Source organism: Dromiciops gliroides, chromosome 4 (assembly GCF_019393635.1).
Source record: "Dromiciops gliroides isolate mDroGli1 chromosome 4, mDroGli1.pri, whole genome shotgun sequence".
NCBI lineage: Eukaryota > Metazoa > Chordata > Mammalia > Microbiotheria > Microbiotheriidae > Dromiciops > Dromiciops gliroides.
Window position 1 is genome coordinate 716,090 of NC_057864.1, and position 23,375 is coordinate 739,464.

General features: G+C 50.2%; 1 protein-coding gene across 2 annotated transcripts in view; it reads left to right on the plus strand.

Moving 5' to 3' along the window:
• Positions 1-348: 348 nt before the first annotated feature.
• The window catches only part of USP33 (ubiquitin specific peptidase 33), a 53,810-nt gene continuing 30,783 nt past the window's right edge, over positions 349-23,375 (plus strand). For both annotated transcript variants that reach the window (XM_044001332.1, XM_044001333.1), the window contains exons 1-6: positions 349-489; positions 12,426-12,558; positions 14,402-14,455; positions 14,842-14,904; positions 19,335-19,490; positions 21,069-21,174. In XM_044001332.1, coding sequence (XP_043857267.1) covers positions 12,463-12,558; positions 14,402-14,455; positions 14,842-14,904; positions 19,335-19,490; positions 21,069-21,174 — 475 coding nt within the window. In that variant the 5' untranslated portion in view covers positions 349-489; positions 12,426-12,462. The remainder of the gene's footprint in view (positions 490-12,425; positions 12,559-14,401; positions 14,456-14,841; positions 14,905-19,334; positions 19,491-21,068; positions 21,175-23,375) is intronic.

A 23,375-nucleotide genomic window follows, 5' to 3' on the forward strand; every position in this document is an offset into this window, starting at 1 on the left:
CTCCCCTCTCCCCTCCCCCCTTCGGGCTGTCTGCGCCTGCCCACCAGTCCGGGGGCGGGGCTCATTCCTTTCTCCCCTCCCCCCTCCCTCCCTCGGGGCCGTGTGCGCCTGCCCACCAGCCCGGGGGCGGGGCTCGCTCCCTTTCCCCCCCTCCCTCCACCCTCCGTCCGGCTTTTCCCCTCCCTCCTCCCTCATCCCCCTCCCCCTTCTCCCCCGCCCCGCCCCGCCCCGCCCCGCCCTTCCCGGCTGGGCCCGCGGCCCCGGAAGGAGGCAGGTGCGGCGGCGGCGGCGGCGGCGGCAGCAGCGGCGGGACGCGACGCAACGGGACGAGACGTGGGCCCCGCCGCGGGCCGTGGGCCGTGGGCCGTGGCCGGCGCTGGAGGCGGGGCCGCGCCGGCGGCGGCGGCGGCGGGCTGGAGCGCAGGCGGCCGGGCCCGGGGCCGGGGCGCGGATCGCGAGCGGCCGTGACCGTGACCGTGACCGGGAGCGGTGAGCGGCGCCGGCGGGGGGCGGGGCGGGGGCACCTGCGCGCGGAGGGGGGCGATGACAGCCGGCGCCGGGGCCGCAGCCCCGCCTTCCCTCGCTCCCGCCGCGCGAGCACTCATTAAGCGCCTGCTGTGTGCGAGGGACGGAAGGCCGCAGTCGGCGAGCGAGCGGTTGCCCTGCCACCCCCGCTGGGGGCTTGGGTCCGCAGGGCCGGGAAGGGGGGGCGTGGGCGTTTGGCGGCGCCTTTCCCCCTGGCGATGAGTGGCCCCAGGTGGGGGGGGCGGGGAACGGAGCCCAAGGGCGTGAGCGGCGGCCTCCCCAGGTGCTGATGGGAGGGGGGCTTGCTCCAGTGCTTGTAGCCCCAAGGTAGGAGGCCCAGCTCCTTCTGGCTCGTTTGTGGGGCTACAGATGACCGGGCAAGCCAATGAAAACGAAGTCCGATCCCGCCTCCCCCGTCCCTCCGGGGACCCCCAGTTAAGAACCCCAGCTCTAGGTGTGACCTCCTGCAGCTGCTGGTGCCACCCCCGTACCCTCTCCCCGTGTGGAGGCCCTTACCTTGCCACTGGGTCGGCAGGCGCTGTGCTAGGCGCTCACCCACCCACAGGAGAACAAGGTGTGGGGGCTGAGCTTGGGGGACCCCACTGGCAGCCCCTTCTGGGAGTACCAGGGAGACTATTTGGGCCGCACCTGCAGAGGAATGTTGGAAAAGCCCCGGCCCTGCTCCTAGAGAATCCCTTTGGCAGCTGGGGAGAGGCAGGGACTCCAGGTAGGAGGTGAAGGCTGGCTCTGTTGTCTGGGAGACCGGAAGGGTGATGGGCCCGAGGAAGTCAGGGGGCCAGCATGACTGGTCGGCCCACGGGTGCAAGGGAGGGGAGAAGCTAGAGACTAACGTCTCAGGGGTCAGGTTTCCAGGGAGAGTGTCTCCCCCCTGCCCTCAAGGACCTTACTGGGGTGGGGGTGGGGCTATGGGCTTGGCGTGCAGTGGGGCTACAAGTTGACTGAAGACTAATTCTGTAGGGGGTCCAAGGCCCACCTTAGGTGCTCACCAGCTGGGATGGGGGCCAGGCAAAGCTGCTCTGAGGCCCCTGAAAATGAATGGCATTGATTAAGTGCTTATGATGGCTGTGCTAGCAGGGTGAGGGCACTGTGGATACAGCAGCAATATGGACCCTGCCCTTCAGGAGCTCCTAGTCTAGTGGGGGGGGGGGAATTTTCTGGTCCTTAGGGGGCTGCAGCAAAGCAGATGGGCAGGCCTCTTTTTTTTCCCCCAGGGGCAATGAGGGTTAAGTGACTTGCCCAGGGTCACACATCTACTGTGTCAAATGTCTGAGGCCAGATTTGAACTCAGGTCTTCCTGAATCCAAGTTCAGTGCTTTATCCACTGTACCGCCTAGCTGCCCCCAAGACCTTCTCTTTCACAAGGAGTGCCTGCCTCCTATGCTGGACTGCTCAGGGCCTTGAATGAAAGGCAGAAATGTGAACTTTACCCTTAGCAGGTGTCTGTGTGCCACACTTAAGAGGATGGCATGAGAGTGGGAGCCTGATGATGCTGGTGGGGGGTAATGAGGGCCTGTATCCCTCTAGTCTGAATGGGCATCGAGGGGGAAGATAGTAACATCCAGGTTGGGAATGTGACAGGACCAAAAGCAAAGGCTGGGCCAGGGAGGAGCAGGGTGGGGAGTCATCTGCACGGGAGACAGTGGAAGTCACACGGGAGATTTCCCAGGACACAGAATGGCCCCACCGAGGGATGGGCCAGGGAGGGAGCCAGAAAGAGAAGGGTGTTCTTGGAGGATGGGGTTCTGCCCAAGGATGGAGGGGAAGGAAGGCTGGAAGAAGGCCCGGGGCTTTCTGGAGGCCATTGCTGACCTTTCTGAGAGCTGTTGGGGGGCATTCACTGTACACAACTCTTCCTGGAAGTTTCCTGCTGAATCGAGGGAGACAGTGACAGCTGGACGGCCTACAGAGCTGCTCGGTGTTCCTTTGCATTTCCTGAGTATCGAAAGCTGCAGCAGGTGTTTGTCCTCACTCATCAGAGTCAGGACTGGTTAGGAATCTAATACTGTCCAGTAAGAAGAAGAGGAATAAGAATACTTGGCTGAACTAGTCATGGGGAAGGAAAAAGCTTTATTTCCGGTTTCACAGAGGTCATTAGTAAGTGGGGAATCTGGGATGGGCATTAGCTTACCACCCCGTGGGGGCCCAAGTGCAGAGAGCTGGAGCCCATCGGGCTGAATCTGTGAGCGTTTAATGACTGGGACTCCCTGGAGGCTGGTGGAGTCTCATATCAATGTAGGCTCTCTCAGCCCCCAGCTGAGCTAGAGGCCTTGGTCAGTCCTGCAACAAGGACAGTCTTACAGAGGCAATGACTCAGGCCAGGCTTCTAGAGGCCACGGTGGCCAAAGCAGGCCCTGGATTCAAGTCTGGCTTCCCTGTTGAGAGATGCACATTGCTTTAAAGGCCTTAACCAAATTCAGAATGGAGTCCCTCGGCTTGAGTTCTCGGGGAAGTCCTTTTTAGGACTGGTTTTGGACAAATGAGAAGCAGCCTGTGGAGAGGAGAAAAAGCCCAAGGGAAAGGGTTGGTTGCTGGGCTAGGATCCCAGAGGCACTGGGGACAACAGCATTGCCCATCCCCCCTCATTTGGATGGGGAGACGTCCGAGCCCACATGGGATAGATGAAAGGGGCAGGGAGGTCCTTGCAAGCCAGGGGCCAGGAAAGAAGGTGGGGCTGAGAGGGGGACCCTTGCTGGGGATTTCAGGCAAGTATGGTACCATTTACCTTCTCTGGGTGAAGAAGCAGGCTCAGGCAGGCATGAATGAAAGTTTCTCCTGGGTAGAATCCAGTACTCTTTCCTTCCCTCCCCTAGGTGGGCCAGGAGGAGAAATGGGAGGATACTGATAAGTTTGGAGGATTGCAGGAGGGAGAAGTTGAGAGAATGCCCCTCCAGTGGCCCCAGGCCCCAGTGAAACAGGTCAAGTCCTCTGCTCCATAGCGGGAGTTTGGACAATGACGGAAGTAGATAAGTTTGTTTTAGGACAGTTGCCTGAATATCTTAAAAGTGATGAATCAAATCTAGGGACTGCAGGGGATCTTGGTGATTAAAATCTGGTCAGTTGACTTCAATTTAAAAAGTATTAAGCATCTGCTCCTGTCAGGCCTTGTCCCTTCCTCCCTTCTTTCTGCAGTTGGGGTTAAGTGACTTGCCCAGCATCACACAGCTAGTGTCAAGTGTCTGAGGTCAGATTTGAACTCAGGTCCTCCTGAATCCAGGGCCAGTGCTCTATCCACTGCACCACCTAGCGGTCCTTAGAAAATGAAATATAAAGTGCATATATAAAAAGTAATTTCCAGGGAGGATGGCACAGGTTTAATAGGAAGGACAATTTTGTTGTTTTTTAAAAATTGTTTTTATTTATTTCATCAAATATTTCCCAATTAGATGTAACATTTTTAAGTCATTTTTAAAAATTTGAGGTCCAAATTCACTCTCTGTCCTGCCCCTCCCTCCTTGAGAAGGCTAGCAGTTTTATTTTGAGTATACACTGAGCTCATGCAAAACATTTCCATATTAGCTGTGTTGCACCACAAACACATAAACCAAGAAAATCAAGTCCAAAAAAGTCTGCTTTCATTTACCCTCAGAGTTTAGTTCTCTCTCTGGAGGATAGCATTTTTCTTTATGGGTCCTTTGGAATCATCTTGGGTCATTGACCAGAGTGGCTGAGTTTTTCACAGTTGATTATCCTGCAGTGTTCTCCTGGTTTTGCTCACTTCAGTTTGCATGTGTTCATATAAGTCTTCCCAGGTTTTTCTGAAGCCATGAGGGACATTTTTTTTTTTTTTTGGTGAGGCAATTGGGGTTAAATGACTTGCCCAGGGTCACAGAGCTAGTAAGTGTTAAGTGTCTGAGGCTGGATTTGAACTCAGGTCCTCCTGAATCCAGGACCAGTGCTCTATCCACTGCACCACCTAGCTGCCCCGACATTTTTGTTAATAAGAGTACCTAGCTGTGTGACCCTGAGCAAGTCACTTCACTCTGCCTCCATTTCCTCAACTGGAAAATGGGGCTGTTGTGAAGATCAAGTGCTTTGCAAACCATAAAGTGCACAAGTGCTTCCTAGTGTTGTCACAGTGGGGAAACAGTGGTTCTGGACAGCCCTCTATTAAAGAGTTCACTTTGGCACACGTTCTGATCAGAGATAGTATTGGGCACGAGAGGATGTGCTCCAGGGGAGGAGGTGTACATCTTCCCTGAGCCAGAGGGAAGGCAATGCTTTTAGAGGAGGGGTTAAGTTATAGTTATTAGGGAGTGGGATGCTTGCCTAACTAGGGGTCATTGTCACTCCCTGGGCCTAGTCAGGTAGGAAATAAGGAAGGAAGGAAGGAAGGCTTTCAATGAAGCTCCTGCTAGGAGTTTTTTGTTGTTGTTGTTTTTGGTGAGGCAGTTGGGGCTAAGTGACTTGCCCAGGGTCACACAGCTAGTAAGTGTTAAGCGTCTGAGGTCAGATTTGAACTCAGGTCCTCCTGACTCCGGGGCTGGTGGTCTTTGCACTGTGCCACCTCGCTGCCCCCTGCTAGGAGTTTTTAAGGCACCTCATTTTCTGGGCACCCTTGACCCCTCTGTCTGTTTGCTTATCTGGTCGATGAACTGCTGTGCTTTCCCAAAAGGAAGAGTACTGTCTAGTTGACCCCAGCAAGTCGACCCTCCAGCTTCCATCGCAGTATTGTCACTGTGGTCACTACTTTTAGAGCAGTCATCCACATGTCTCCCTTTGCATCTGCATGATGGAAACACCATAGAAATCAGCCTGGGTTCTGTCCCTTTCCAGTCAAAGGGTCGGCGTCAGCCTAGGCAGGAACCGCGACCATCTGCAGTCCTGGACTTGGAAGGCAAGTGGGAGGTCCCTTTGTCCAGACCCCTGGAAGGGTGTGAATTCCCTGGACAGCGAGGGGCCATCCCTCCTTCCTTAGATACCGTTTCATTGTACTTCCTAGAATTCAGACAATTTAAAAACGCAGAGAGGAAGGTGTGCGATCTTACAGGAGACGGTGTGTTTGGCAAAGTTAAACTCAGGTTTTTAAATTTGAAAATAATGACAGGGGCAGCTAGGTGGTGCAGTGGATAGAGCACTGGCCCTGGAGTCAGGAAGACCTGAGTTCAAATCCGGCCTCAGACACTTAACACTTACTAGCTGTGTGACCCTAGGCAAGTCACTTAACCCCAATTACCTCACCCCCCCCAAAAAAATAAACCATTCTTTTGTTTGGTGTCCTGATGGAAGGCTGCCAGGGAGCCCTCCCCAGCTCCCTTTCCTGAGGCTCAGTGCTAGGATCCATGGATTCCAGGCAGATGGGCCCTAGATACCTTATGCAGGTACCCTGTGAAGAGCTGCCCAACTTCTGGCTGCTCAGGACAGATGTGCCCCAACTGGGTTCCAGCCCTCTTCCCTCTGTGTCATTGTACTCATAGAGAGGTCAAGTCGAGGCTCCTAGTATCTGGCGTCATGCTGCTTTCTTCAAAGGTTGTGCCAATGTCTGTCTGCCAGTGTTGTCTCTTATCATTTAAAACCACGGTTGCCAGTTTAATGGGTGGCAGGTTAGTGGTCACACTTGTTTGAATTTGCATTCCCTACTTAGGAGAGAATTTGAACAATTCCTAGGTGTGATTACCTAGTGATCTATTGCAACAACAGTAATAGATAACATTTATATAGTACCTTATACTGGACACAGAATTTTCTTCACAATAGCCCAGCAAAGGAAGTATCATCTGTTTGTCATTGTCATCAATAATCAATCATCAGACGCCAGTCCTCCTCGTTAGCAATCAGTCCTCCTCATCGGTCACATGATTACCTAGTGATTTAGGGAAGTTCTTTCTATTTTGCACTTCTTCAAAAAAAGAGAAGCATCTGTTAATTTTTTTTTTAATTCTTCTCTCATGATTTAAGGGTTTATTTCCTTAGAGCTTGCTGATTAGCCCACTGCTTGTCACCTGTACAGGACAGACTGAACCCAAGCCCAGATAACCATTTCAGATTGGGAGGTTTTAACCAAAGTTGTCTTCTCTCATTGTGTGTTCCTGGTGCCCAGCACAGAGTGGGTGCTTTGTTATCGAGAGCTTGCTGGTTGGATGTTGGCTGCTTGGCATCGTGGTGGGGAGCCCCTGACCAGCAGGCAGACTCCGCAGTCGCTTGGTGTGATCAGTCAAACAGCTTTCTTTGGTGACTGACGACGTTCAGGACCAATTGGGCACCATGTTTCCTTCCTTCCATCCATCCATCTGTACCTCATCCCACTGTCCAAAGGGGTCACGTGGGTTTCGGGGGTTCCTTTCCTCTGGTTTGTGAAGCTTCTGCACTCACCAAAAGCAGCAGGGGGAGACCTGGAGCACCAAGCCTGGTGCAGTGAGATCTTGCTTTCACGAGTGAGGTCTTCATGTCACAGCTCAGTGGGAATGGCCTTTCTGTACTTTGCCAGCTCCAGTTCTTGCCCAGGGACATTTTCTATTTTATTTATTTGGGGAGGGGGGTGAGGCAATTAGGGTTAAGTGACTTGCCCAGGGTCACACAGCTAGTAAGTGTTAAGTGTCTGAGGCTGGATTTGAACTCAGGTCTTCCTGACTCCAGGGCTGATGCTCTATCCACTGCACCACCTAGCTGCTGCCCCCCGCCTCCCCCCACCCCCCCCCCCCGTCATTATTTTTAAATTAAAAAAAAAAATTTTTGTTTTTTTTTTTGGCCCAGGGACATTTTCATCCAGACCCAGGCTGGGGGCGGGGGAGGAGAGCCCCAAGGTTGCCCTTTCAGGAACAAGGGATGGGGAAAACTAGTTAAAATTAGAACCATCCGTAAATGTCCTTTGGCTTTTCAGAAGCCTCAGTGGTTCCCTTGTATCATTAGGAGAAAGTGCCCACCCCTCTGCTTGGCATTGTCTGATTCCACCCTTTTTTTTCCCCCACTTTGGTTCTTTCATGTTTTTTCTTTTATTCTCGTCTTCTTGTACAAAATGACTAACATGGAAATGTTTTACATAATTGTGTGTGTGTAACCTCTATCTCATTGCTCACCACCTCAGGAAGGAGAGAATGAGGGAGAGAATTTGGGACTCAAAACTTTAAATAAAAATGGTAAGAAATTTAAAAAAGAATAGAAATACAAAAAGTATTTGAAATTTTCAAAAAAAAAAAAGGACTAGTTGTGTTCTGCTTGGTGCAAGAGAATAGAACTAGAGCAATGGTAGAAGTTCAAAGGAAGCAAATCTAGGCTTGATGTAAGGACATGCTCACCAACAATTAACATGTTCAAAAGTAGAATGGCTTACCTTGTAAGATAGGTAGGTGAGAGTAAGACAAACGGAGACAGAGACCGAGAGCGACTGAGCATTTAGTAAACACTTCATGAACCAGTCATTGTGGGTTCTCGAGCAAGCAGGGGCCTCTGGGCATCCCAAAATCCATTACCCTCTCCTGCTGTAACTCAAGTCTTTTTTTTCTCTCCAATCTTAATAGTATTTTGTGGGGGTATTTTTCAGTTACATGTAAGGATGGTTTGCAACATTTGTTTTTATAAGATTTCTAGTTCCACATTGATCTCCCTCCCTTCCCTTCCCCCTCCCCAAGACAGAAAGCAATCTGACATAGATTATATATGTACAATCACATTAAGTATATTTACACATTAGTCATGTTGTGAAAGAAGAATCAGAACAAAAGGGAAAAACCTCAAAAAAGAAAAAAAAAGGTAGAAACAGTGTGGTTCAATCTGCATTTAGTTTGTACAGTTCTTTTTTTCGGGAGGTGGAAGCATTTTCCGTCGAGTCCTTTGGCATTGTCTCGGGTCATTGCACTGCTGAGAAGAGCCAAGTCTATCCCAGTGGATCATCACACAATGTTGCTGTCACTGTGTATGATGTTCTCCTGGTTCTGCTCACTTCACTCAGCATCCGTTCATTTAGGTCTTTCCAGGCTTATCTGAAATCGGCCTGCTCATCGTTTCCTGGGTACTAGGAGCTCCTGAGGTGGGGTGTGAACCCCGTCCTTCTGTGACTGAGAGTTAAAGAAAATGACCTGAAACCTTTCTTACACACACGCATGCACAAACACAGACACCCGCTCCAACGTACCCGCCGTTGCCTGGGTCCATCTTGTCTGGCTGCTCTGCTTATGATCCAGGAAGCCCAGCCTCCTCACCCCCCTCTGCTATCTTCACTGGGGGATGGAGCCAGGAATGGAACTCCGCTCTCCCCGGCCTTCCCAGGCCCTTTTGTGTGTTGTCTTCCCCAGTCTGATTGTAAGCTCCTTGGCCAGGGCAGGGCTTGGCTCTTCTTTTGATTTGTCCTCTCCCCTCCCAGCTCCCCCCACTTAGCGGGTGCCTAATCCGTGTAGGCTGACTCTTGACTTGTATATGGAGGAAAATGAATGCTATAAATCAGGTCCAGCCTGTGCAGGACTCCTCCATCAACCTTCCTCCATTCTCCCCAGTTTGAGGAAGCCATGAATCTTCACCCTTTGCTCTAACTCTGTCTAACAGTGATGTTCATGTAGTTCCTATGTGCATCCTGGCAGGAAGACTCCCAAGTATTTTATACTTTCTGCAGTTATTTTCAATTGAATTTCTCCATCTGGCTGCAGGACTGTTGGCAATATGTGGAAATGCTGATGATTTATGTAAACTCCTGTGGCTTCTTATAGGATCAGCTACAGTTTGGCATTTAAAGCCCTGTGAGGCCTGACTTGAGCTTCTCTTTTGCTACATACTTTCCCTTTCCACAGCTTTGGGTCTGACCACAGTGACCTTTTTTTTTTTTTTTTGGTAAGGCAACTGGGGTTAAGTGACTTGCCCAGGGGTCACACACAGCTAGTAAGTGTTAAGTGTCTGAGGCTGGATTTGAACTCAAGTCCTCCTGACTCCAGGGCCGGTGCTTTATCCACTTCACCACCTAGCTGCCCCACATTGACCTTTAACAGAGACTGCCTGGAAGGCACCCCCTCCTCAGCTCACTCTTTCAGAACTCCTCATTGCTTTGAGACTCAGCTCATGGGTTACTTCGTCAGGGCCTTCCCTGATCCCTCAAAAGTTACCGTGGATTTATCTCTGTTGTCTTGAAAGAACTTATTTTACTCTTCCTCTCCCTGGTGCCTGACACATGGTGAACCTTAGTACATGTTGTTGGTTGGTAGGTTACTTATCCTCACTTCCATCTTCTATTCACGTCTTTTAAATTCAAGTTGGTTGACATAGAGGACCAAAGAAGAAAAACTGGAAAATTTTGATTACATAAATTTAAAAAGCCTTTACACAAACCAAATGTAGCTAAAATTAGAATGGATGTAAGAACTTGGGGGGGGGGGAGTCTTTGCAGTGAGTTTCTTTGATAAAAGTCATCTCCAGAATATATAAGAAATAGATTCAAATTTATAAGAATAAGAGCCATTCCCCATTTGACAAATGATCAAAGGATATGAACATGCAGTTTTCAAAAGAAGAAATCTAAGCAACCAAGAACCATATTAAAAAATGCTTCAAATCACTAATAATTAAAGAAATGGAAATTACAGTGGCTCTGAGGTTCTAGCTTCCACCTGTCAGATTGGCAAAGTTAACTAAAGAGCAAAGTGGTATGTTGTAGGGCCTGTAGAAAATGGGGAAAGGGAAGGGAATAAGTATTCAGCACCTACTATGTGCCAGATACTGTGCTAAGCACTTGGCAGATTTCTCTCATTTGATCTCGAAACAACTCTGGGAGGTAGGTACTATTATTGATCTTATTTGACAGTTTAGGAAACTGAAGCAAATAGCTATTAAGTGACTTGCCCAGAGATGAACAGCTAGTAGGAGTTTGAGGCAGAATTTGAACCTGGGTCTTCTTGACTCTAGGCCCATTGCTCTGTCTGCTGTACCACCTCTGAAATGTACCTGAAAACAGGTATGTTATTGAACTGTTTCAGGAGCCATGAATTAGTCCAGTCATTCTGGAAAGCTACTTAAAATTGTTTAGAAAGTTACAAAATTGTGTGTCCCCTTTGACCCTGTGATGCTGCTACTAGGCTTATAAACTGCAAAGAGGTCAAAGAGGGAACAGACCCTTGGGTCCAAAAATACAGCAGCTCTTCTAGTGATGGCAAAGGACTGGCGTTCTTGAGGTGCCCATCTTCTGGGGAATGGTGACCGTTTGTGGTGTGTTAGTGACTCCAGCACTGCTGGACCCTCAAAAGGGAGAAATGGGGTGGTTTCAGAGAAGGCTGGGAAGAAAACCATCTGGAAAGCAAGCTCTCTCTGCCCTTCCTCCCAGGAATCCAGGGCACTGATCTTTTCAACCCCACCCAAGACCTCCAGGCCAGAAGAGGGCGCTCTCTCCTCCATAGTTCCCTGCCACCCTTTGGAAGAGTGAATTTATCATTAAGACCTTATATGGGGGGGCAGCTAGGTGGCACAGTGGATAAAGCACCGGCCCTGGATTCAGGAGTTCCTGAGTTCAAATCCAGCCTCAGACATCTGACACTTTCTAGCTGTGTGACCCTGGGCAAGTCACTTAACCCCCATTGCCCCGCAAAACAAAAACCAAACAAACAAACAAAACAAACAAACAAAAAAAAGACCTTATGTGGGCAGAAACAGCTGTGGCAGATGTCTGCTGGGTTCAAGCCCACCATGGCCCCCAGCATCCTTCCAATGTCTTCTTTCCTGACCTTGTCACCTCAGTAGGGCCTCTCCCCCCAGCCCCAGCCCTATGCAGAGTCTTGCTCAGAAGTGTTTTCTCTCCTGATGAACCATAAGCTTCTGGAAGGCAGGGGCGGCTCCGCTTTGTCTGGGTTTTCCCGGTTCCTGCCTGGCACAGATACCTAATACTTGTTGACTGACTGATTGGCAGCACTAGGCCTCAGGTCTGGCACATAGGAATTGGGGCTTAATAAATGTTGAGTGATTGGTTGCTTCTATAAAAGAATGTGTTCCAAGCTCTAGAACCTGATTTACACTAAGACAGCCAGATGGCACAGTGCTACAATGCTGGGCCTCCAGCTTGGGAGACCCGAGTTCGAATTCGGCCTCTTAAATGTGGCTTGCCTCAGTTTCCTCATATGTAAAATTGGAATAATAATAACATTTACCTGATAAGGTTGTTGTGAGGAGACATTGAGGTAGTCGTTGTACTGTGCTTTGTGCACATTAAAGCATTATATAATTGCTAGATATTATTGTTAATAATAAGATTTTTTAAACCCATAGTAAATTCATTTGTAAATGATAGGCAAATGAGGCTTTCTTTTTTCACCTTTCATTTTCATATTTTTAATTGATTTTTTTCTTAGAACAGTCCACTAAAAAACCAAATAGAAAACCTCTAATGCAAATGGGCAACTCCCTCTTTGTAGCTCAGAATCTTGGCCAGTTGCCTGGGTCCCTGAGAGGTGAGGCCACTGTCCGGAATCACCCACTGGTATGTGTCTGAGCAAGGCCTTGGAATCAGGCCTTGCTTGGACTCAGGCCTTGCTCTGTCTAGCCAAGCTCAGCCTTCCTCGCCCCACACCAGCTGCCTCTCTGAGGTGAGATTATCAGCTTGCAAGAGGTGAGAATGAGCATCAGCTTCAAAATTCACCAAGTTTTATTTGCTTTTTTCTTTTGCAAAACTCTGAAAAGCAAAGAGGCTGGAAGTGAGGAAGAAGAGGAGCAAAGGGACCAGCTCCCTGTCCAGTGATAATAAATGAGCATCCAGACATTCTGTAAGGATTTGGGTTTCCAGTGGGCAGAGGAATCTGGCTGGCCAGGTCACTGATTTTGTGGCTAAATGTGTATTTATAGCTTTTTAGTCAAATGCAGCCTGAATTTTAATGAATTGCTGTTTGTTCAATTTGTACTATTACCTGATATGGTCATGAGACAGCTCCCTAATCTGTATTTTGTGTGTGTGTGTGTGTTTTTATTCTGTCACATAGATATTATCTTGGCCTGAAAGTTCCCGGATTTAAAGAAATGCCTACCGTTGAAATGCCGGCACTCAGCAGTGACTGTCCACATTTGGAGTCAGTGGGTGAAATAACAAAAGAAAATTTGATACAGAAATCTCTTGTAAGCTTTACATTTTATGACTTTACTATTTGCCTACAATTAATTTGCTTCAAGGCTTGTTGTTAATGACCAAGCGTGTAGATGAATCTTGACAGTGTCCATGGTAATTGAATTATTTTTCCGTTGATAGTTTCCCAAGAGAGAGCCATATGTGTATGAATCTGTAGTGAAATGAGTCTTGGAAATGGTTACTAAGAAACGTTTCAAGAAAAACCAAGCCTCAGAATCCTGATTGGGAAAAACTGGTTTTATCAGAATGGGAATAAAGTAAGGTGATTTTTGTCAGCGTCGGCTATGTCCGCTTTACCAAACGTCATCTTCCTTAAGTACAGGGCTCTGTGCTCTTGCTTTGTCCTAACTCCTTGGTTTACGATGTGTCTGACGCTTGTGTGGTGTGATGGTAGGTGGGGTGGTCCAGATTCTATTGTGTTGTGTCGGCATTGGCCGATCCTGGAAAGAGAATCAGCTTGCATAATTGAGAAGTCTGAGAAAATTGGACTGTTTTGTGGGTGCCTATGGAAATCTGCCAGGTTCACTAACATTTTTAGAAAGGCTAGGGAAGAGGGGAGGCCCACTGGAATTCGATGTGTACTCAAGACCCTGGCCCCCTTGTGAACCCAGAAGTCATGTGAGATGGGAACGACTTACAGAAAGGTCTCCTGAGGCTACCTCTGTGAGGGAGCTGTCTGAGACGGAGGCCAGATGGAGACAAACTCCGACGGCTCTAGAGGCCAGTGTGCTGGCCCGAGGGTGGGTGGTTATTCTGGGGTCACAAAGAAGACAGCTTGGATGGCTCCTGAGAGTACCCACCACCAGGATGCTCCGGAGCTGTCCTGGAGGGGCTGTGAAGGCTCTCTGGGCACGGGGTATGTCATTTTAGTGAGCGGTGGCATGAGTAGGGAACCAGGAGGCCCGAGACTGGCCTAAGAGAGAGAACCCTGGGCTTGTGGGCCTGAGGCTGAGGGGCCTCAGACCTCGTTCTGCCACCGGAACCCTCCAAACTGCTTTGAGGTAGTGTCCTCATCTGTTAAATGGGGACAAACTGATGATGCATCATTCAAGGAAGTATTGGGAGGAAAGCATTTTGAAAACTGAATGATGATATGACATTGTAGGCTGCCTCCCAGCGTGGGGGTGGGGATCACACAGTGGGTGCTCCCTAAGTGCTAGTGGTGGTTGTCATTCTTGTTGCATGGTTCTGCACTCTTTTATCCAGCAGGATACCAGAAGCGGCTGATGAAAGAGAGGGGCTCCTAAGCGTGGGCATTGGTCACTCCAGTGGGTGCTCACCCTAGAAGGCAGGCGGGGCAAGGGCCCCGATTTCATTGTCACTAGACTCAGAGAAGTTGTTCTGGAAGGGGCCTTAGAGAAAGAACATAGAGTCTAGCCCATCGCCACACTGACGCTGAACACGGCCACCTAGCGGGATTAGAAATTGCCCCCTTTCCATGGCCTCAGGTTCCCCACAGAATGGCCTTGGCCTTTCTGACCCGTTGTGGGATTCCTGAGTCAGAAGAAAGATGAAAATGACTACAAATGCCCATTTTAGATCAGAACATGGCTTCAAGGAGGTAAAATTTGAGGTCTGAATGTGACGCCCTCTTCTTTTGTGACTAAGACATTGGGGACCCTAAGAAGGGAGAATCACCCACTCGGGGTTGTGTGTCTGACGTGGCTGCAGCTCCCACCTGGCTCTCCTGGCCCTGCCTGCATCTGCTGCTGCATCTGCTGCTGCTGCTGCTGTTTTATTGGGGTTTGGCTGGATCCATTCGCTTGGAGTGAGCTTTGTTAGGAACTCGCGTGGCTGTCAGATGTTTCCTAAAAGCCTTGTCTCTCTTCACAGGGTACCTGCCAAGATTGTAAAGTCAGAGGACCTAATCTCTGGGCCTGCCTCGAGGTATGTGGCTGAGAGTGATAGGGTGCCAGCGCTTTCTGGAGCAGCTGAGTTAAGTTGGCTATTGCTCATCTGTCCAAGTGTTTCTGTGCTAGTGCAGCACATAGAGAGATGGGTCCAGCTCAGAGAATTCATTTGTAAAGGCAAATGGAGTTAAAAGGCCACGGTCAGGTGTGCAGGGATTGACACTTGGGCTTGTAATAGATATGCATGCGTAGAAATGGTTGTGAATGACTGGGTGGTCACCGTTCATCCTAACAGGAGAACACTCATGGTGCTCCAGACACTGTGTAGCTAGATCTGGCTCGAGCGATGGGCATGGGCCAGGGTGGGACTCAGCTTTCTGTGGGGGACCATAAAACAGCTCACTCACTTCCGTCTCTCCACAGAACCGATGCACGTACGTTGGCTGTGGCGAGGCCTATGTAGACCACAGTACCATTCACTCTCAGGTATGTGCACCCTTTACAATTCCAGGATGTTGGGATTCTCATGGGAGCCATGGGCGGCCGCAGGCTTTTTGTCCATGAATATTGCAAACAGATGCCTTCTGAGAGGAGAGCGTAAGAAGGCTCTGAGGGGAGAGCTGTCTCCTTTGAGTGCCATGCCCAGAATTCCTTCATGGAATGGGCATCCCCTCTGTCTGCCACATCATGGCAGAGAGGTGCCCACTAGTGGGAAGCCAGCCATGTCCTGGGGCAACCCTGTTCTACTCTGGATAACCAGCCAAGATGGGCCCCTCCTGCACCTTCACTGCCACTGCTCCTGCCCAGGCCGGTGTGTCCAGGGGCCTTCGGGGCAGTGAGGGCTGGACCCAGGCTTTCCAGATGCCAAGGCCCACCCTCTCCCCATTCCTCCCCCATCCTGCTTTAGCAGGCCGCTCTCCTGCTCTCCACATCACCTTAGACACTGAGGTAGGACCACATGTCTGCTCTGATGCCTTCTTTGGGGGTCCATGTACTTCCTCCGAGGTCCCAGGGCTTGGGACCCAACTCTTCCCTTCTCATCGATCCCTGCCCCGGGCTGCTGCCTGAATGACCCTGGGTTGATCATTCGCCTCAGGCGGCACTCTACCTCCTCATTGGGGCCACTCTTCTCTGAGAGATTTCATCCGGGCAGGCTCCGTCCGATGCCTCCGATCTGCCTTCAGTCTTGCTGCCAGTTGGGGCAGAGCTGCTTCTTCGCTGTCCGTAGATTGGCTGCCTTTTCAGGGAGAGTGAATGTTCGGGTTAATGTAGCAGGAGTTTGGGGTCACAGACTAGACCTTCCCTAAGTGCTTTGTAACTTTAGTAATCAGGAGGCTCCTGGGAGGCCCCAGAGAAGAACAGCCTTGTTGGGGCTTAGCCAGGGAGGGTGAGGGGAGAAGGGGAGGGCACACACCGATATTTCTGTTCGATTTGGCTTTTGGTTTGCATTAGAAGCTGGGACGTCAGTAAAATTTTCATCACTCTCCCCAGAGCAGCTTCATTTTGCCATGGACTGTCTTCATATCACAACTTGGGCCTTTTTTGTTCACTTTAAGGGAAGTTTATAGGACTTCACTAGAAACTCATGCTGTCGGCCAACAAAGGGAGGCCCTGGCCCCCGAGCTGGGCAACAGCTGATCCCTTCAGAAGCGCAAAGGGAAGGGAGAGACCAGGGGGTGTCCGGGGCCTGGGCTGCAGTGTTCTAGGGGGCCCCTCCTGGTCTGAGGGCACACTTACTCCAAGCTTTCACAAGTACTCTGGCCTGATTCCTGGACCCCTTCACCATCTCTATTCCCTGTATCAGGGCATCTCAGGGATGTGGGTTGTACACTAGGGTTAGCTCCCTAACTCTTCCCTCCCTCCATCCTTCCTCTCTCTCCCTCCCCCCTTTCCCTAGCACTGATTGGCCCTGGAGGCTTGGCCTGCTCTGTATCTGGCCTGGGCCTTCCTTAGGCTTCCTGTCGGCTCCTCGCTCCCAGGGCTCACCATCTTGGGACCGGGCTTACTGCAGATGAGAAGGCATCAGGTGCTTAAGTGTGCCAGGTTCCCGGCAAAGGGGACAAGGAAAGAGCAAGACCAGTCCCTGCCCCAAGGAGTTTGCCTCCTAGGAGGCATCTCTGTATACACTGGTCAGGAAGGCCCCAGCTCCCAGGTGGCCAGTGCAGACTTCGGGCTCCCTGTGGAAGGCACAGTCACAGCTGTCTGACACAAGCCAGGAGTGTGTGTGTGTGTGGGGGGGGGGCCAGGCTGTGCCAAGAGATGTAGGGAGGGGCGTGGGTGAGGAAGGGCAGATAGGCCAGGCTAGCTGGAGGATAGTATGTGTGGGGGGGGAGGGGGGAGGGGGAGGAACCCTGGGCTAGCTAGAGCTTAGTGTACCTGTGCATGCGTGCATCTGTGTGCATGTGTAGGGCCAGGCTGTGAAGAGTTTTCAGGATCCAGCAGAGAAAGTTCTTTTTGGTCCTAGTGGGTTGATTCTTAAGCTTGCAGTCACAAAGACCTGTGTTCAGATCTAGCCTTACATCTCATAGCCGTGGGACTATGGGAAGGGCACCTAAGCTCATCTGTAAATTAGGAATGGTGATCCCACCTCTCTCCAAGGGTTGTTGGGAGACCCTATTGAGATAAGACGTAGGAAGTATTATTCTTTTTTTTTTTTTTTTTTGGTGAGGCAATTGGGGTTAAGTGACTTGCCCAGGGTCACACAGCTAGTAAGTGTCAAGTGTCTGAGGCTGGATTTGTTTTTTTTTGTTTGTTTGTTTTTTTTTTTGTTTTTTTTTAGTGAGGCAATTGGGGTTAAGTGACTTGCCCAGGGTCACACAGCTAGTAAGTGTTAAGTGTTTGAGGCCGGATTTGAACTCAGGTACTCCTGACTCCAAGGCCAGTGCTCTATCCACTGTGCCATCTAGCTGCCCCTTGAGGCTGGATTTGAACTCAGGTCCTCCTGACTCCAGAGCTGGTGCTCTATCCACTGCGCCACTTAGCTGCCCCAAGGAAGTATTATTCTTTTTTTTTTTTTTACATATAAGGTATTTTATTTTTTCCGTTACTTGTAAAGATAGTTCTCAACTTTTGTTTATATAAGCTTTGCAATTTTTCTCCCTCCCTTCCTCCCCTCCCTCCCCCTCCCCTAGACAGCAGGTAATCTGATATAGGTTATATCTATATACATATACATATAGATATAGATATATATATCTATACACACACACACACACACATATATATACACACATAATAACATTAATCCTATTTCTGCATTAGTCATGTTATAAGAGAAAAATCAGAGCACTGATGAAAAGCCTCAAAATAGAAAAACAACAGCACCCAAAACAAAAGAAATAGTATGGTTCAATCAGCATCTATACTCCGCAGTTCTTTTTTTTTTTTTCTTGGATTTGGAGATCCTCTTCCATCACGAGTTCCCTGGAACTCTTCTGTGCCATTGCATTGGTGAGAAGAATATAGTCCATCACAGTAGGTCAACACTCAATGTTGATGATACTGTGTACAATGTTCTTCTGGTTCTGCTCATCTCACTCATCATCAGCCCACGTAAGACCCTCCAGGTTTCTCTGAATTCCTCCTGTTCATCAGTTCTTACAGCACAATAGTATTCCATTACATTCATATACCACAACTTGTCCAGCCATTCCCCAATGGATGGGCATCCCCTCAACTTCCAATTCCTTGCCACCACATAAAGAGCAGCTATAAATATTTTTGTACATGTGGGTCCCTTTCCCCTTTCCAAGATCTCTTTGGGAAAAGACCCAAAAGTGGTATTGCTGGGTCAAAGGGTATGCACAGCTTTATCGCCCTTTGGGCATAATTCCAAATTGCTCTCCAGAATGGTTGGATCAGCTCACAGCTCCACCAACAATGCATTAGTGTTCCAATTTTCCCACAGCTTCTCCAACATTTATTATCTTCCTTTTTTGTCATTTTAGCCAATCTGATAGGTGTCAGGTGGTACCTCAGAGTTGTTTTAATTTGCATCTCTCTAATCATTAGAGATTTAGAGCATTTTTTCATATGGGAATAGATAGCTTTGGTTTCTTCATCAGGAAACTGCCTGTCCATATCCTTTGACCATTTCTCAATTGGGGGGAAGTATTATTCTTACTAAGAATAATCTTCGGTATTTGGGAGGCCCTGGAGTGTGTGCCCTACAGGGAGTGATGTCCTTTAGGAAAAGGGGGAAGGGAAGGTGACAGGGAGAGAATAACCATTCATATGGTACCTGCCTTTGATCCTCATGACAACCCTGTGAGGTAAGGGCTCATTTTACAGTTGGGGAAACTGAGGCAGGCAGTGGTGAAGGGACTCACCCAGGTTTACTCAGCTCATCAGTGTCTGAAGCTGGATTTGAACTCGGGTCTTTCTGACTCCAGGCCTGGTGCTCTATCCATTGAGCCACCTCGCTGCCTCCCCTTTTCGATGTAGGTGAAGAGTAAAGGGCTAATGTCTGCCTCCTCATTAACATGACTCGGATACCATTTTAGCCTTTCTGTCTCTGTCTGCTCTGCCCAGTGACCCCCCCCCCCATCCTCCCCATCTCTGCTTTGGTCTCCCTCCATCTGCTGGAACTTTCTCTGCTAGTCCTGCCCCAGGTGGGAGTGCCTCACAGTCCTTAACGTGCGTGTCTCTTTGGTGCCCAAGATGTCCGAGGGCAGGGGCCCCCGGAGGTTCCCGACCTGTCGCTGGGCTTGGTTTGTGATCGTTCCCTGCCCCTTTGTGCTGCGTGTGCAGATGTACTAGTGTTAGCACCAGGGATTTTTTCAGATGGGCTGGTCCATCAGGTAAGGCCTGGTCCTTAGGGTCTCTCAGAGTCTAACAAGCATCTAGCACCCTGATAGAAGCCCAAAGGGGAACCCTTGTCAGGGCGTTCCTGAGTGGCACCTTTCTGATCTCCACAGGAGACAAAGCACTATCTCACCGTAAACCTCACCACACTTCGAGTCTGGTGTTATGCCTGCACCAAAGAAGTCTTCCTGGAGAGGAAGCTGGGGGCATCCGCTTCCCTGCCACAGACACTGAGACCTCCGCCCACAGCCCTGGAAAACACCATCCAGGTGAGCCTTGGGGGCACTGGTGGGGGTGGAGCCATTCCCATTGTCACTTAGAGAAGAAATGTAGAAGGTCAAGGCAGGATGACAGCTGGGTACCACCTGCTCTGTGGCTCTGTCAGGGACACGTGCCCAGAGGAGCCTCAGAACAGGCTAGCAGAACCAGAGAGCTCTGACTTGTGTGCCCTCAAATTCTATTTAACTTCACGTAACTTGACTTTTTTATGCATATGAAACAATGGGAGACAAGCCTCCAGGGGGGAGTCAGCCTTTATTCAGGGTCCGGCACTGGGCTGAGGGCTGGCAGAGCCTGTCCTTGCCCTCGAGGTGTTCACACTGCCTTGTAGGAAGCCTACTGTGCGCTAGGCACTGGACTAGACGCTTACAAATAGAGTCTCCTGGCATCCTGAGGTGGCTTGCCAGGCTCACACCGCTGGGAAGTGGCCCGGTGCTGTGGGCACAGTGGTGCCCTTTGATGGGGGCAGAGGCTACAGAGAGGGTCGGGAAGGATGAGGATGGAGAAAAGGCTGTGGGTCTGGCAGGTGGAGATTTTTGGTCTCCCATGGGTTGTCCCTCCCGAGGCTGCAGTAGGACCAAGAAATGGCTGTGATTGCTGCGACAGCTAGAGAAAAGAGAGGTGGGATGAAGCTGTCTCAGGGGCTGGTGGGCACACGTGAGTGCCAGCTGCCGCTTCTCCAGATGATGCTGCACCTAGACAGGCAGGCAGGCGACGTTGTTTCTGGGCCAAGCCGTGCTGACGTGCTGTGTGCTTGTACATGGAGAGAGCTACATCAATGCTTTCTCATTGCTTCCCTTTGCCCGGGACATGGAACCCTAAGACCTGCTGATGAGCCCTGTGCCCACAGACAAGTTATTCTCCCTGCAGGCTCTTTTGGGTCTCTGGGCAGGCGTGGGTTCTGGGACTGTCTTGTAGTCTCAGCTTCAGGCTCTTGGGGGCGGTCAGTGACATGTCTCCTGATCCCCCTCACAGCCTGTGACCTCAGGAAGAGTCCCAAGGGGAGACGACAGAGAGTACATTTCACAGATGCACCAGGGAGGCCCACAGCGACTGGCCCAGTACTTGTCCACTCACCTTGGGGGCCACAAGGCGTCTCCTGGAGAACGGGGTGCCCACTGTGCCAGATGGGTGTTACCCCGCTTCTTGGGTGTTTCATTTCAGAGGGCTCAGGCCTTGTGCCTATAAAGGTGCCCCATGCTAGTGGTCGAGTTCTTGGTCAGGTGGAGGCCCTCCCAGGCATCCTGGAGCCCCGCTGCTTGTCCTGAAGGACCTTTCAGAGGCTCTTTTCCCCTCCCTTGTCAACTAAGGCAGTCCTAGGGGGGTTTGTCCCTGCCCCACCCCTGCCCCACTGAGGCCTTTTCCTTCCATGACCAGATTTGCCCCTTAGGGGATCTGTGGATTCATCAGGGTGACACTTCTGTCCGCTGGCGCCTGTGCCAACTACTCTGGGAGGTGAGCCCTGTGACCTTGGGCAGCAGGCGTGCAGCCCCACCAGTGTGTGTGGCCTGTGTGTAGCTGCTGACATCAGGTAAGGTTGAACGCACATCTCCTTTTCGTTTTCTCAGAGCAAGGACTTCAAGGTGCCACACCCTGCCCTCCAGACTCCTCTAGCTGCGGTGTTTGATGACCCGGACAGGGACGCAGAGGAAGAGGATGGGCTGAAGGCGAGAGGTAATTCAGGGGGCTCCCATCTCGACTTCTCTCCAGGCTCGTAGGGAGCCCTGGCCTTTTAAAGGGAAGAGAGCTGTTGGCAGCTCTGGGGACACAGCTGGGCGGGCGGGGGCAGCTGTGGAAAAGCGGTGAAATTGGAAGCTGATGAAAAATGTGATTTGGAAAATAGTTAACAAAAGCAACAACAATACACTCGTGCCTAGATGATGTTAGCAGGTGTTGTTCTAAGACCTTGTGTATGGGTTAGTGGCTTCACTTCCTTGGACTTTGGTCCCACTGGCCCACACCTAGGGAGCCCTAGTACTGGGGTGGGGGGTGGGGGGAGCAGGGAAACATCGGTGACTGGTGTGGCCTAGAAAATCTCAGATCCTGATGCATTAGGCACTGTCTGCAGACTCTGGGCAGGGCCCTGAAGAGTCTGAGGCACAGTGGTCTGTGTGGAACTGGTCTTAGGAGAGCTGATTCTCTGCCCACATGGGAAGCAGGGGGACCCTAATTTGGGACCCAAAGCTAAAGAGAAGAGAAACCAAACAAGATGCTGCCAACAGAACTTCAGAAGAGACTTCACAAATACTTAGAAGAATGAAACAAAGGATTAAATAATGAAATAAAAACTTGTGAGAAAAGAATTGGAAGAGAAAGAAGAGACTTTCCCAAGGAAGAGCCTTCTGAATAAATGCTAGACTACAGCACATAAAAGTCAGTGACCCCTGAGGCAGCAAGAAATGTTAGAAGAAAACCAAAAATGGACAAAGTAGAAGAAAATGTAAGCTGGTTTTTAAAAACCACACAACTGATTTGTAAAAAATTCCCCAAAGAGATAATTAAAGAATCATTAGACTGCCTGAAAACCATGTTAAGATAAAAAGTCTACGAATGCTATTTCAGGAAATAAGTGAACACTTCAGAGCTATTAGAACCAGAGGGCAGAGTAAAGGTAGAACCTGCTGATCACCTTCTGAGAGGAACCCCAAAAAGACAACGTTCTAGGAATGGCCCAGCCATCATCCTAAACTACCATGTCAAAGAAAAAACACTGCAACGAGCATCCAGAAAGAAGTTTGAGTACAGAGTAGTTGCAGTTAGACTCACGTGAGACTTGGCGGCTTTTACTGGCGATGAGAGGAGATCTTGGAATACAGTTCCCAAAAGGATGGGCTTACAATTCAGAAGAATTCATCCTGCCAACAGGGGGAATGGATCTTTAATGGAATAGAGGACTTTCAGTCATTTCTGATGAAGACTCTGGAGCTGAGTAGGGATTTTAAAATGCAAACATAAGAGAAAAAAGAAACCTAAAAGAAAGGTAAATTTATTTGAGCAACTAGAAGGGGTTGTAGGATGATGAAGTACTAGCTTTTTTTTTTTCTTCTTTGGGGCAATGAAGGTTAAGTGACTTGCCCAGGGTCACACAGCTAGTAAGTGTCAAGTGTCTGAGGCTGGATTTGACCTCAAGTCCTCCTGAATCCAGGGCCGGTGCTCTATCCACTGCGCCACCTAGCTGCCCCGAAGTACTAGCTTTTTAATGGAGGAGACAAGTGTCCTTCGAGAACCTTAGTGTCTTCTGAGGGTGTAAGAAAAATCGAGGACCTAGGGCTGGATTAGCTGTTCTGAGGATTTGGAAAAGATGCTAAAAGTAGATGCTGGGGGGCAGCTAGGTGGCACAGTGGATAAAGCACTGGCCCTGGATTCAGGAGGACCCAAGTTCAAATCCGGCCTCAGACACTTGACACTTATTAGCTGTGTGACCTTGGGCACGCCACTTAACCCTCATTGCCTGCAAAAAAAAAGAGGAGACACTGATGGCATGCAGGAAGGGATGGGTGAGTGGGCATCCGGTGAACTTCATGCTGATCCAAAACAGACAAAGAAGGAGTGAAGAAAAGTGTGTGCGCGTTTGTTGTCCAGGCTTGGTGGAGTGTGATGGAGGAGGGAGGAAGGTGCCACAGACAAAGCCATCTTCCGGCCACTGAAGGTGGAGATTAAAGGGAAGAGATCACAAAGCGGCAGGTGGCTGCATCCGGGGTGGTCTCTGTGACCAGAGAGCTGAGTTGGCACGAGAGCCGCCTGGGTTGCACGGCCTGACGCTGATGAAGAGCAGGGGTGCTCGCCATGGTATTGGCTGCTCTGCAGAGACAAAGGGTGTCCAGAGGTCCAGGCAGTGGCCAGTGGTGCCCTGACAGGAGGGATGCAGGGCACAG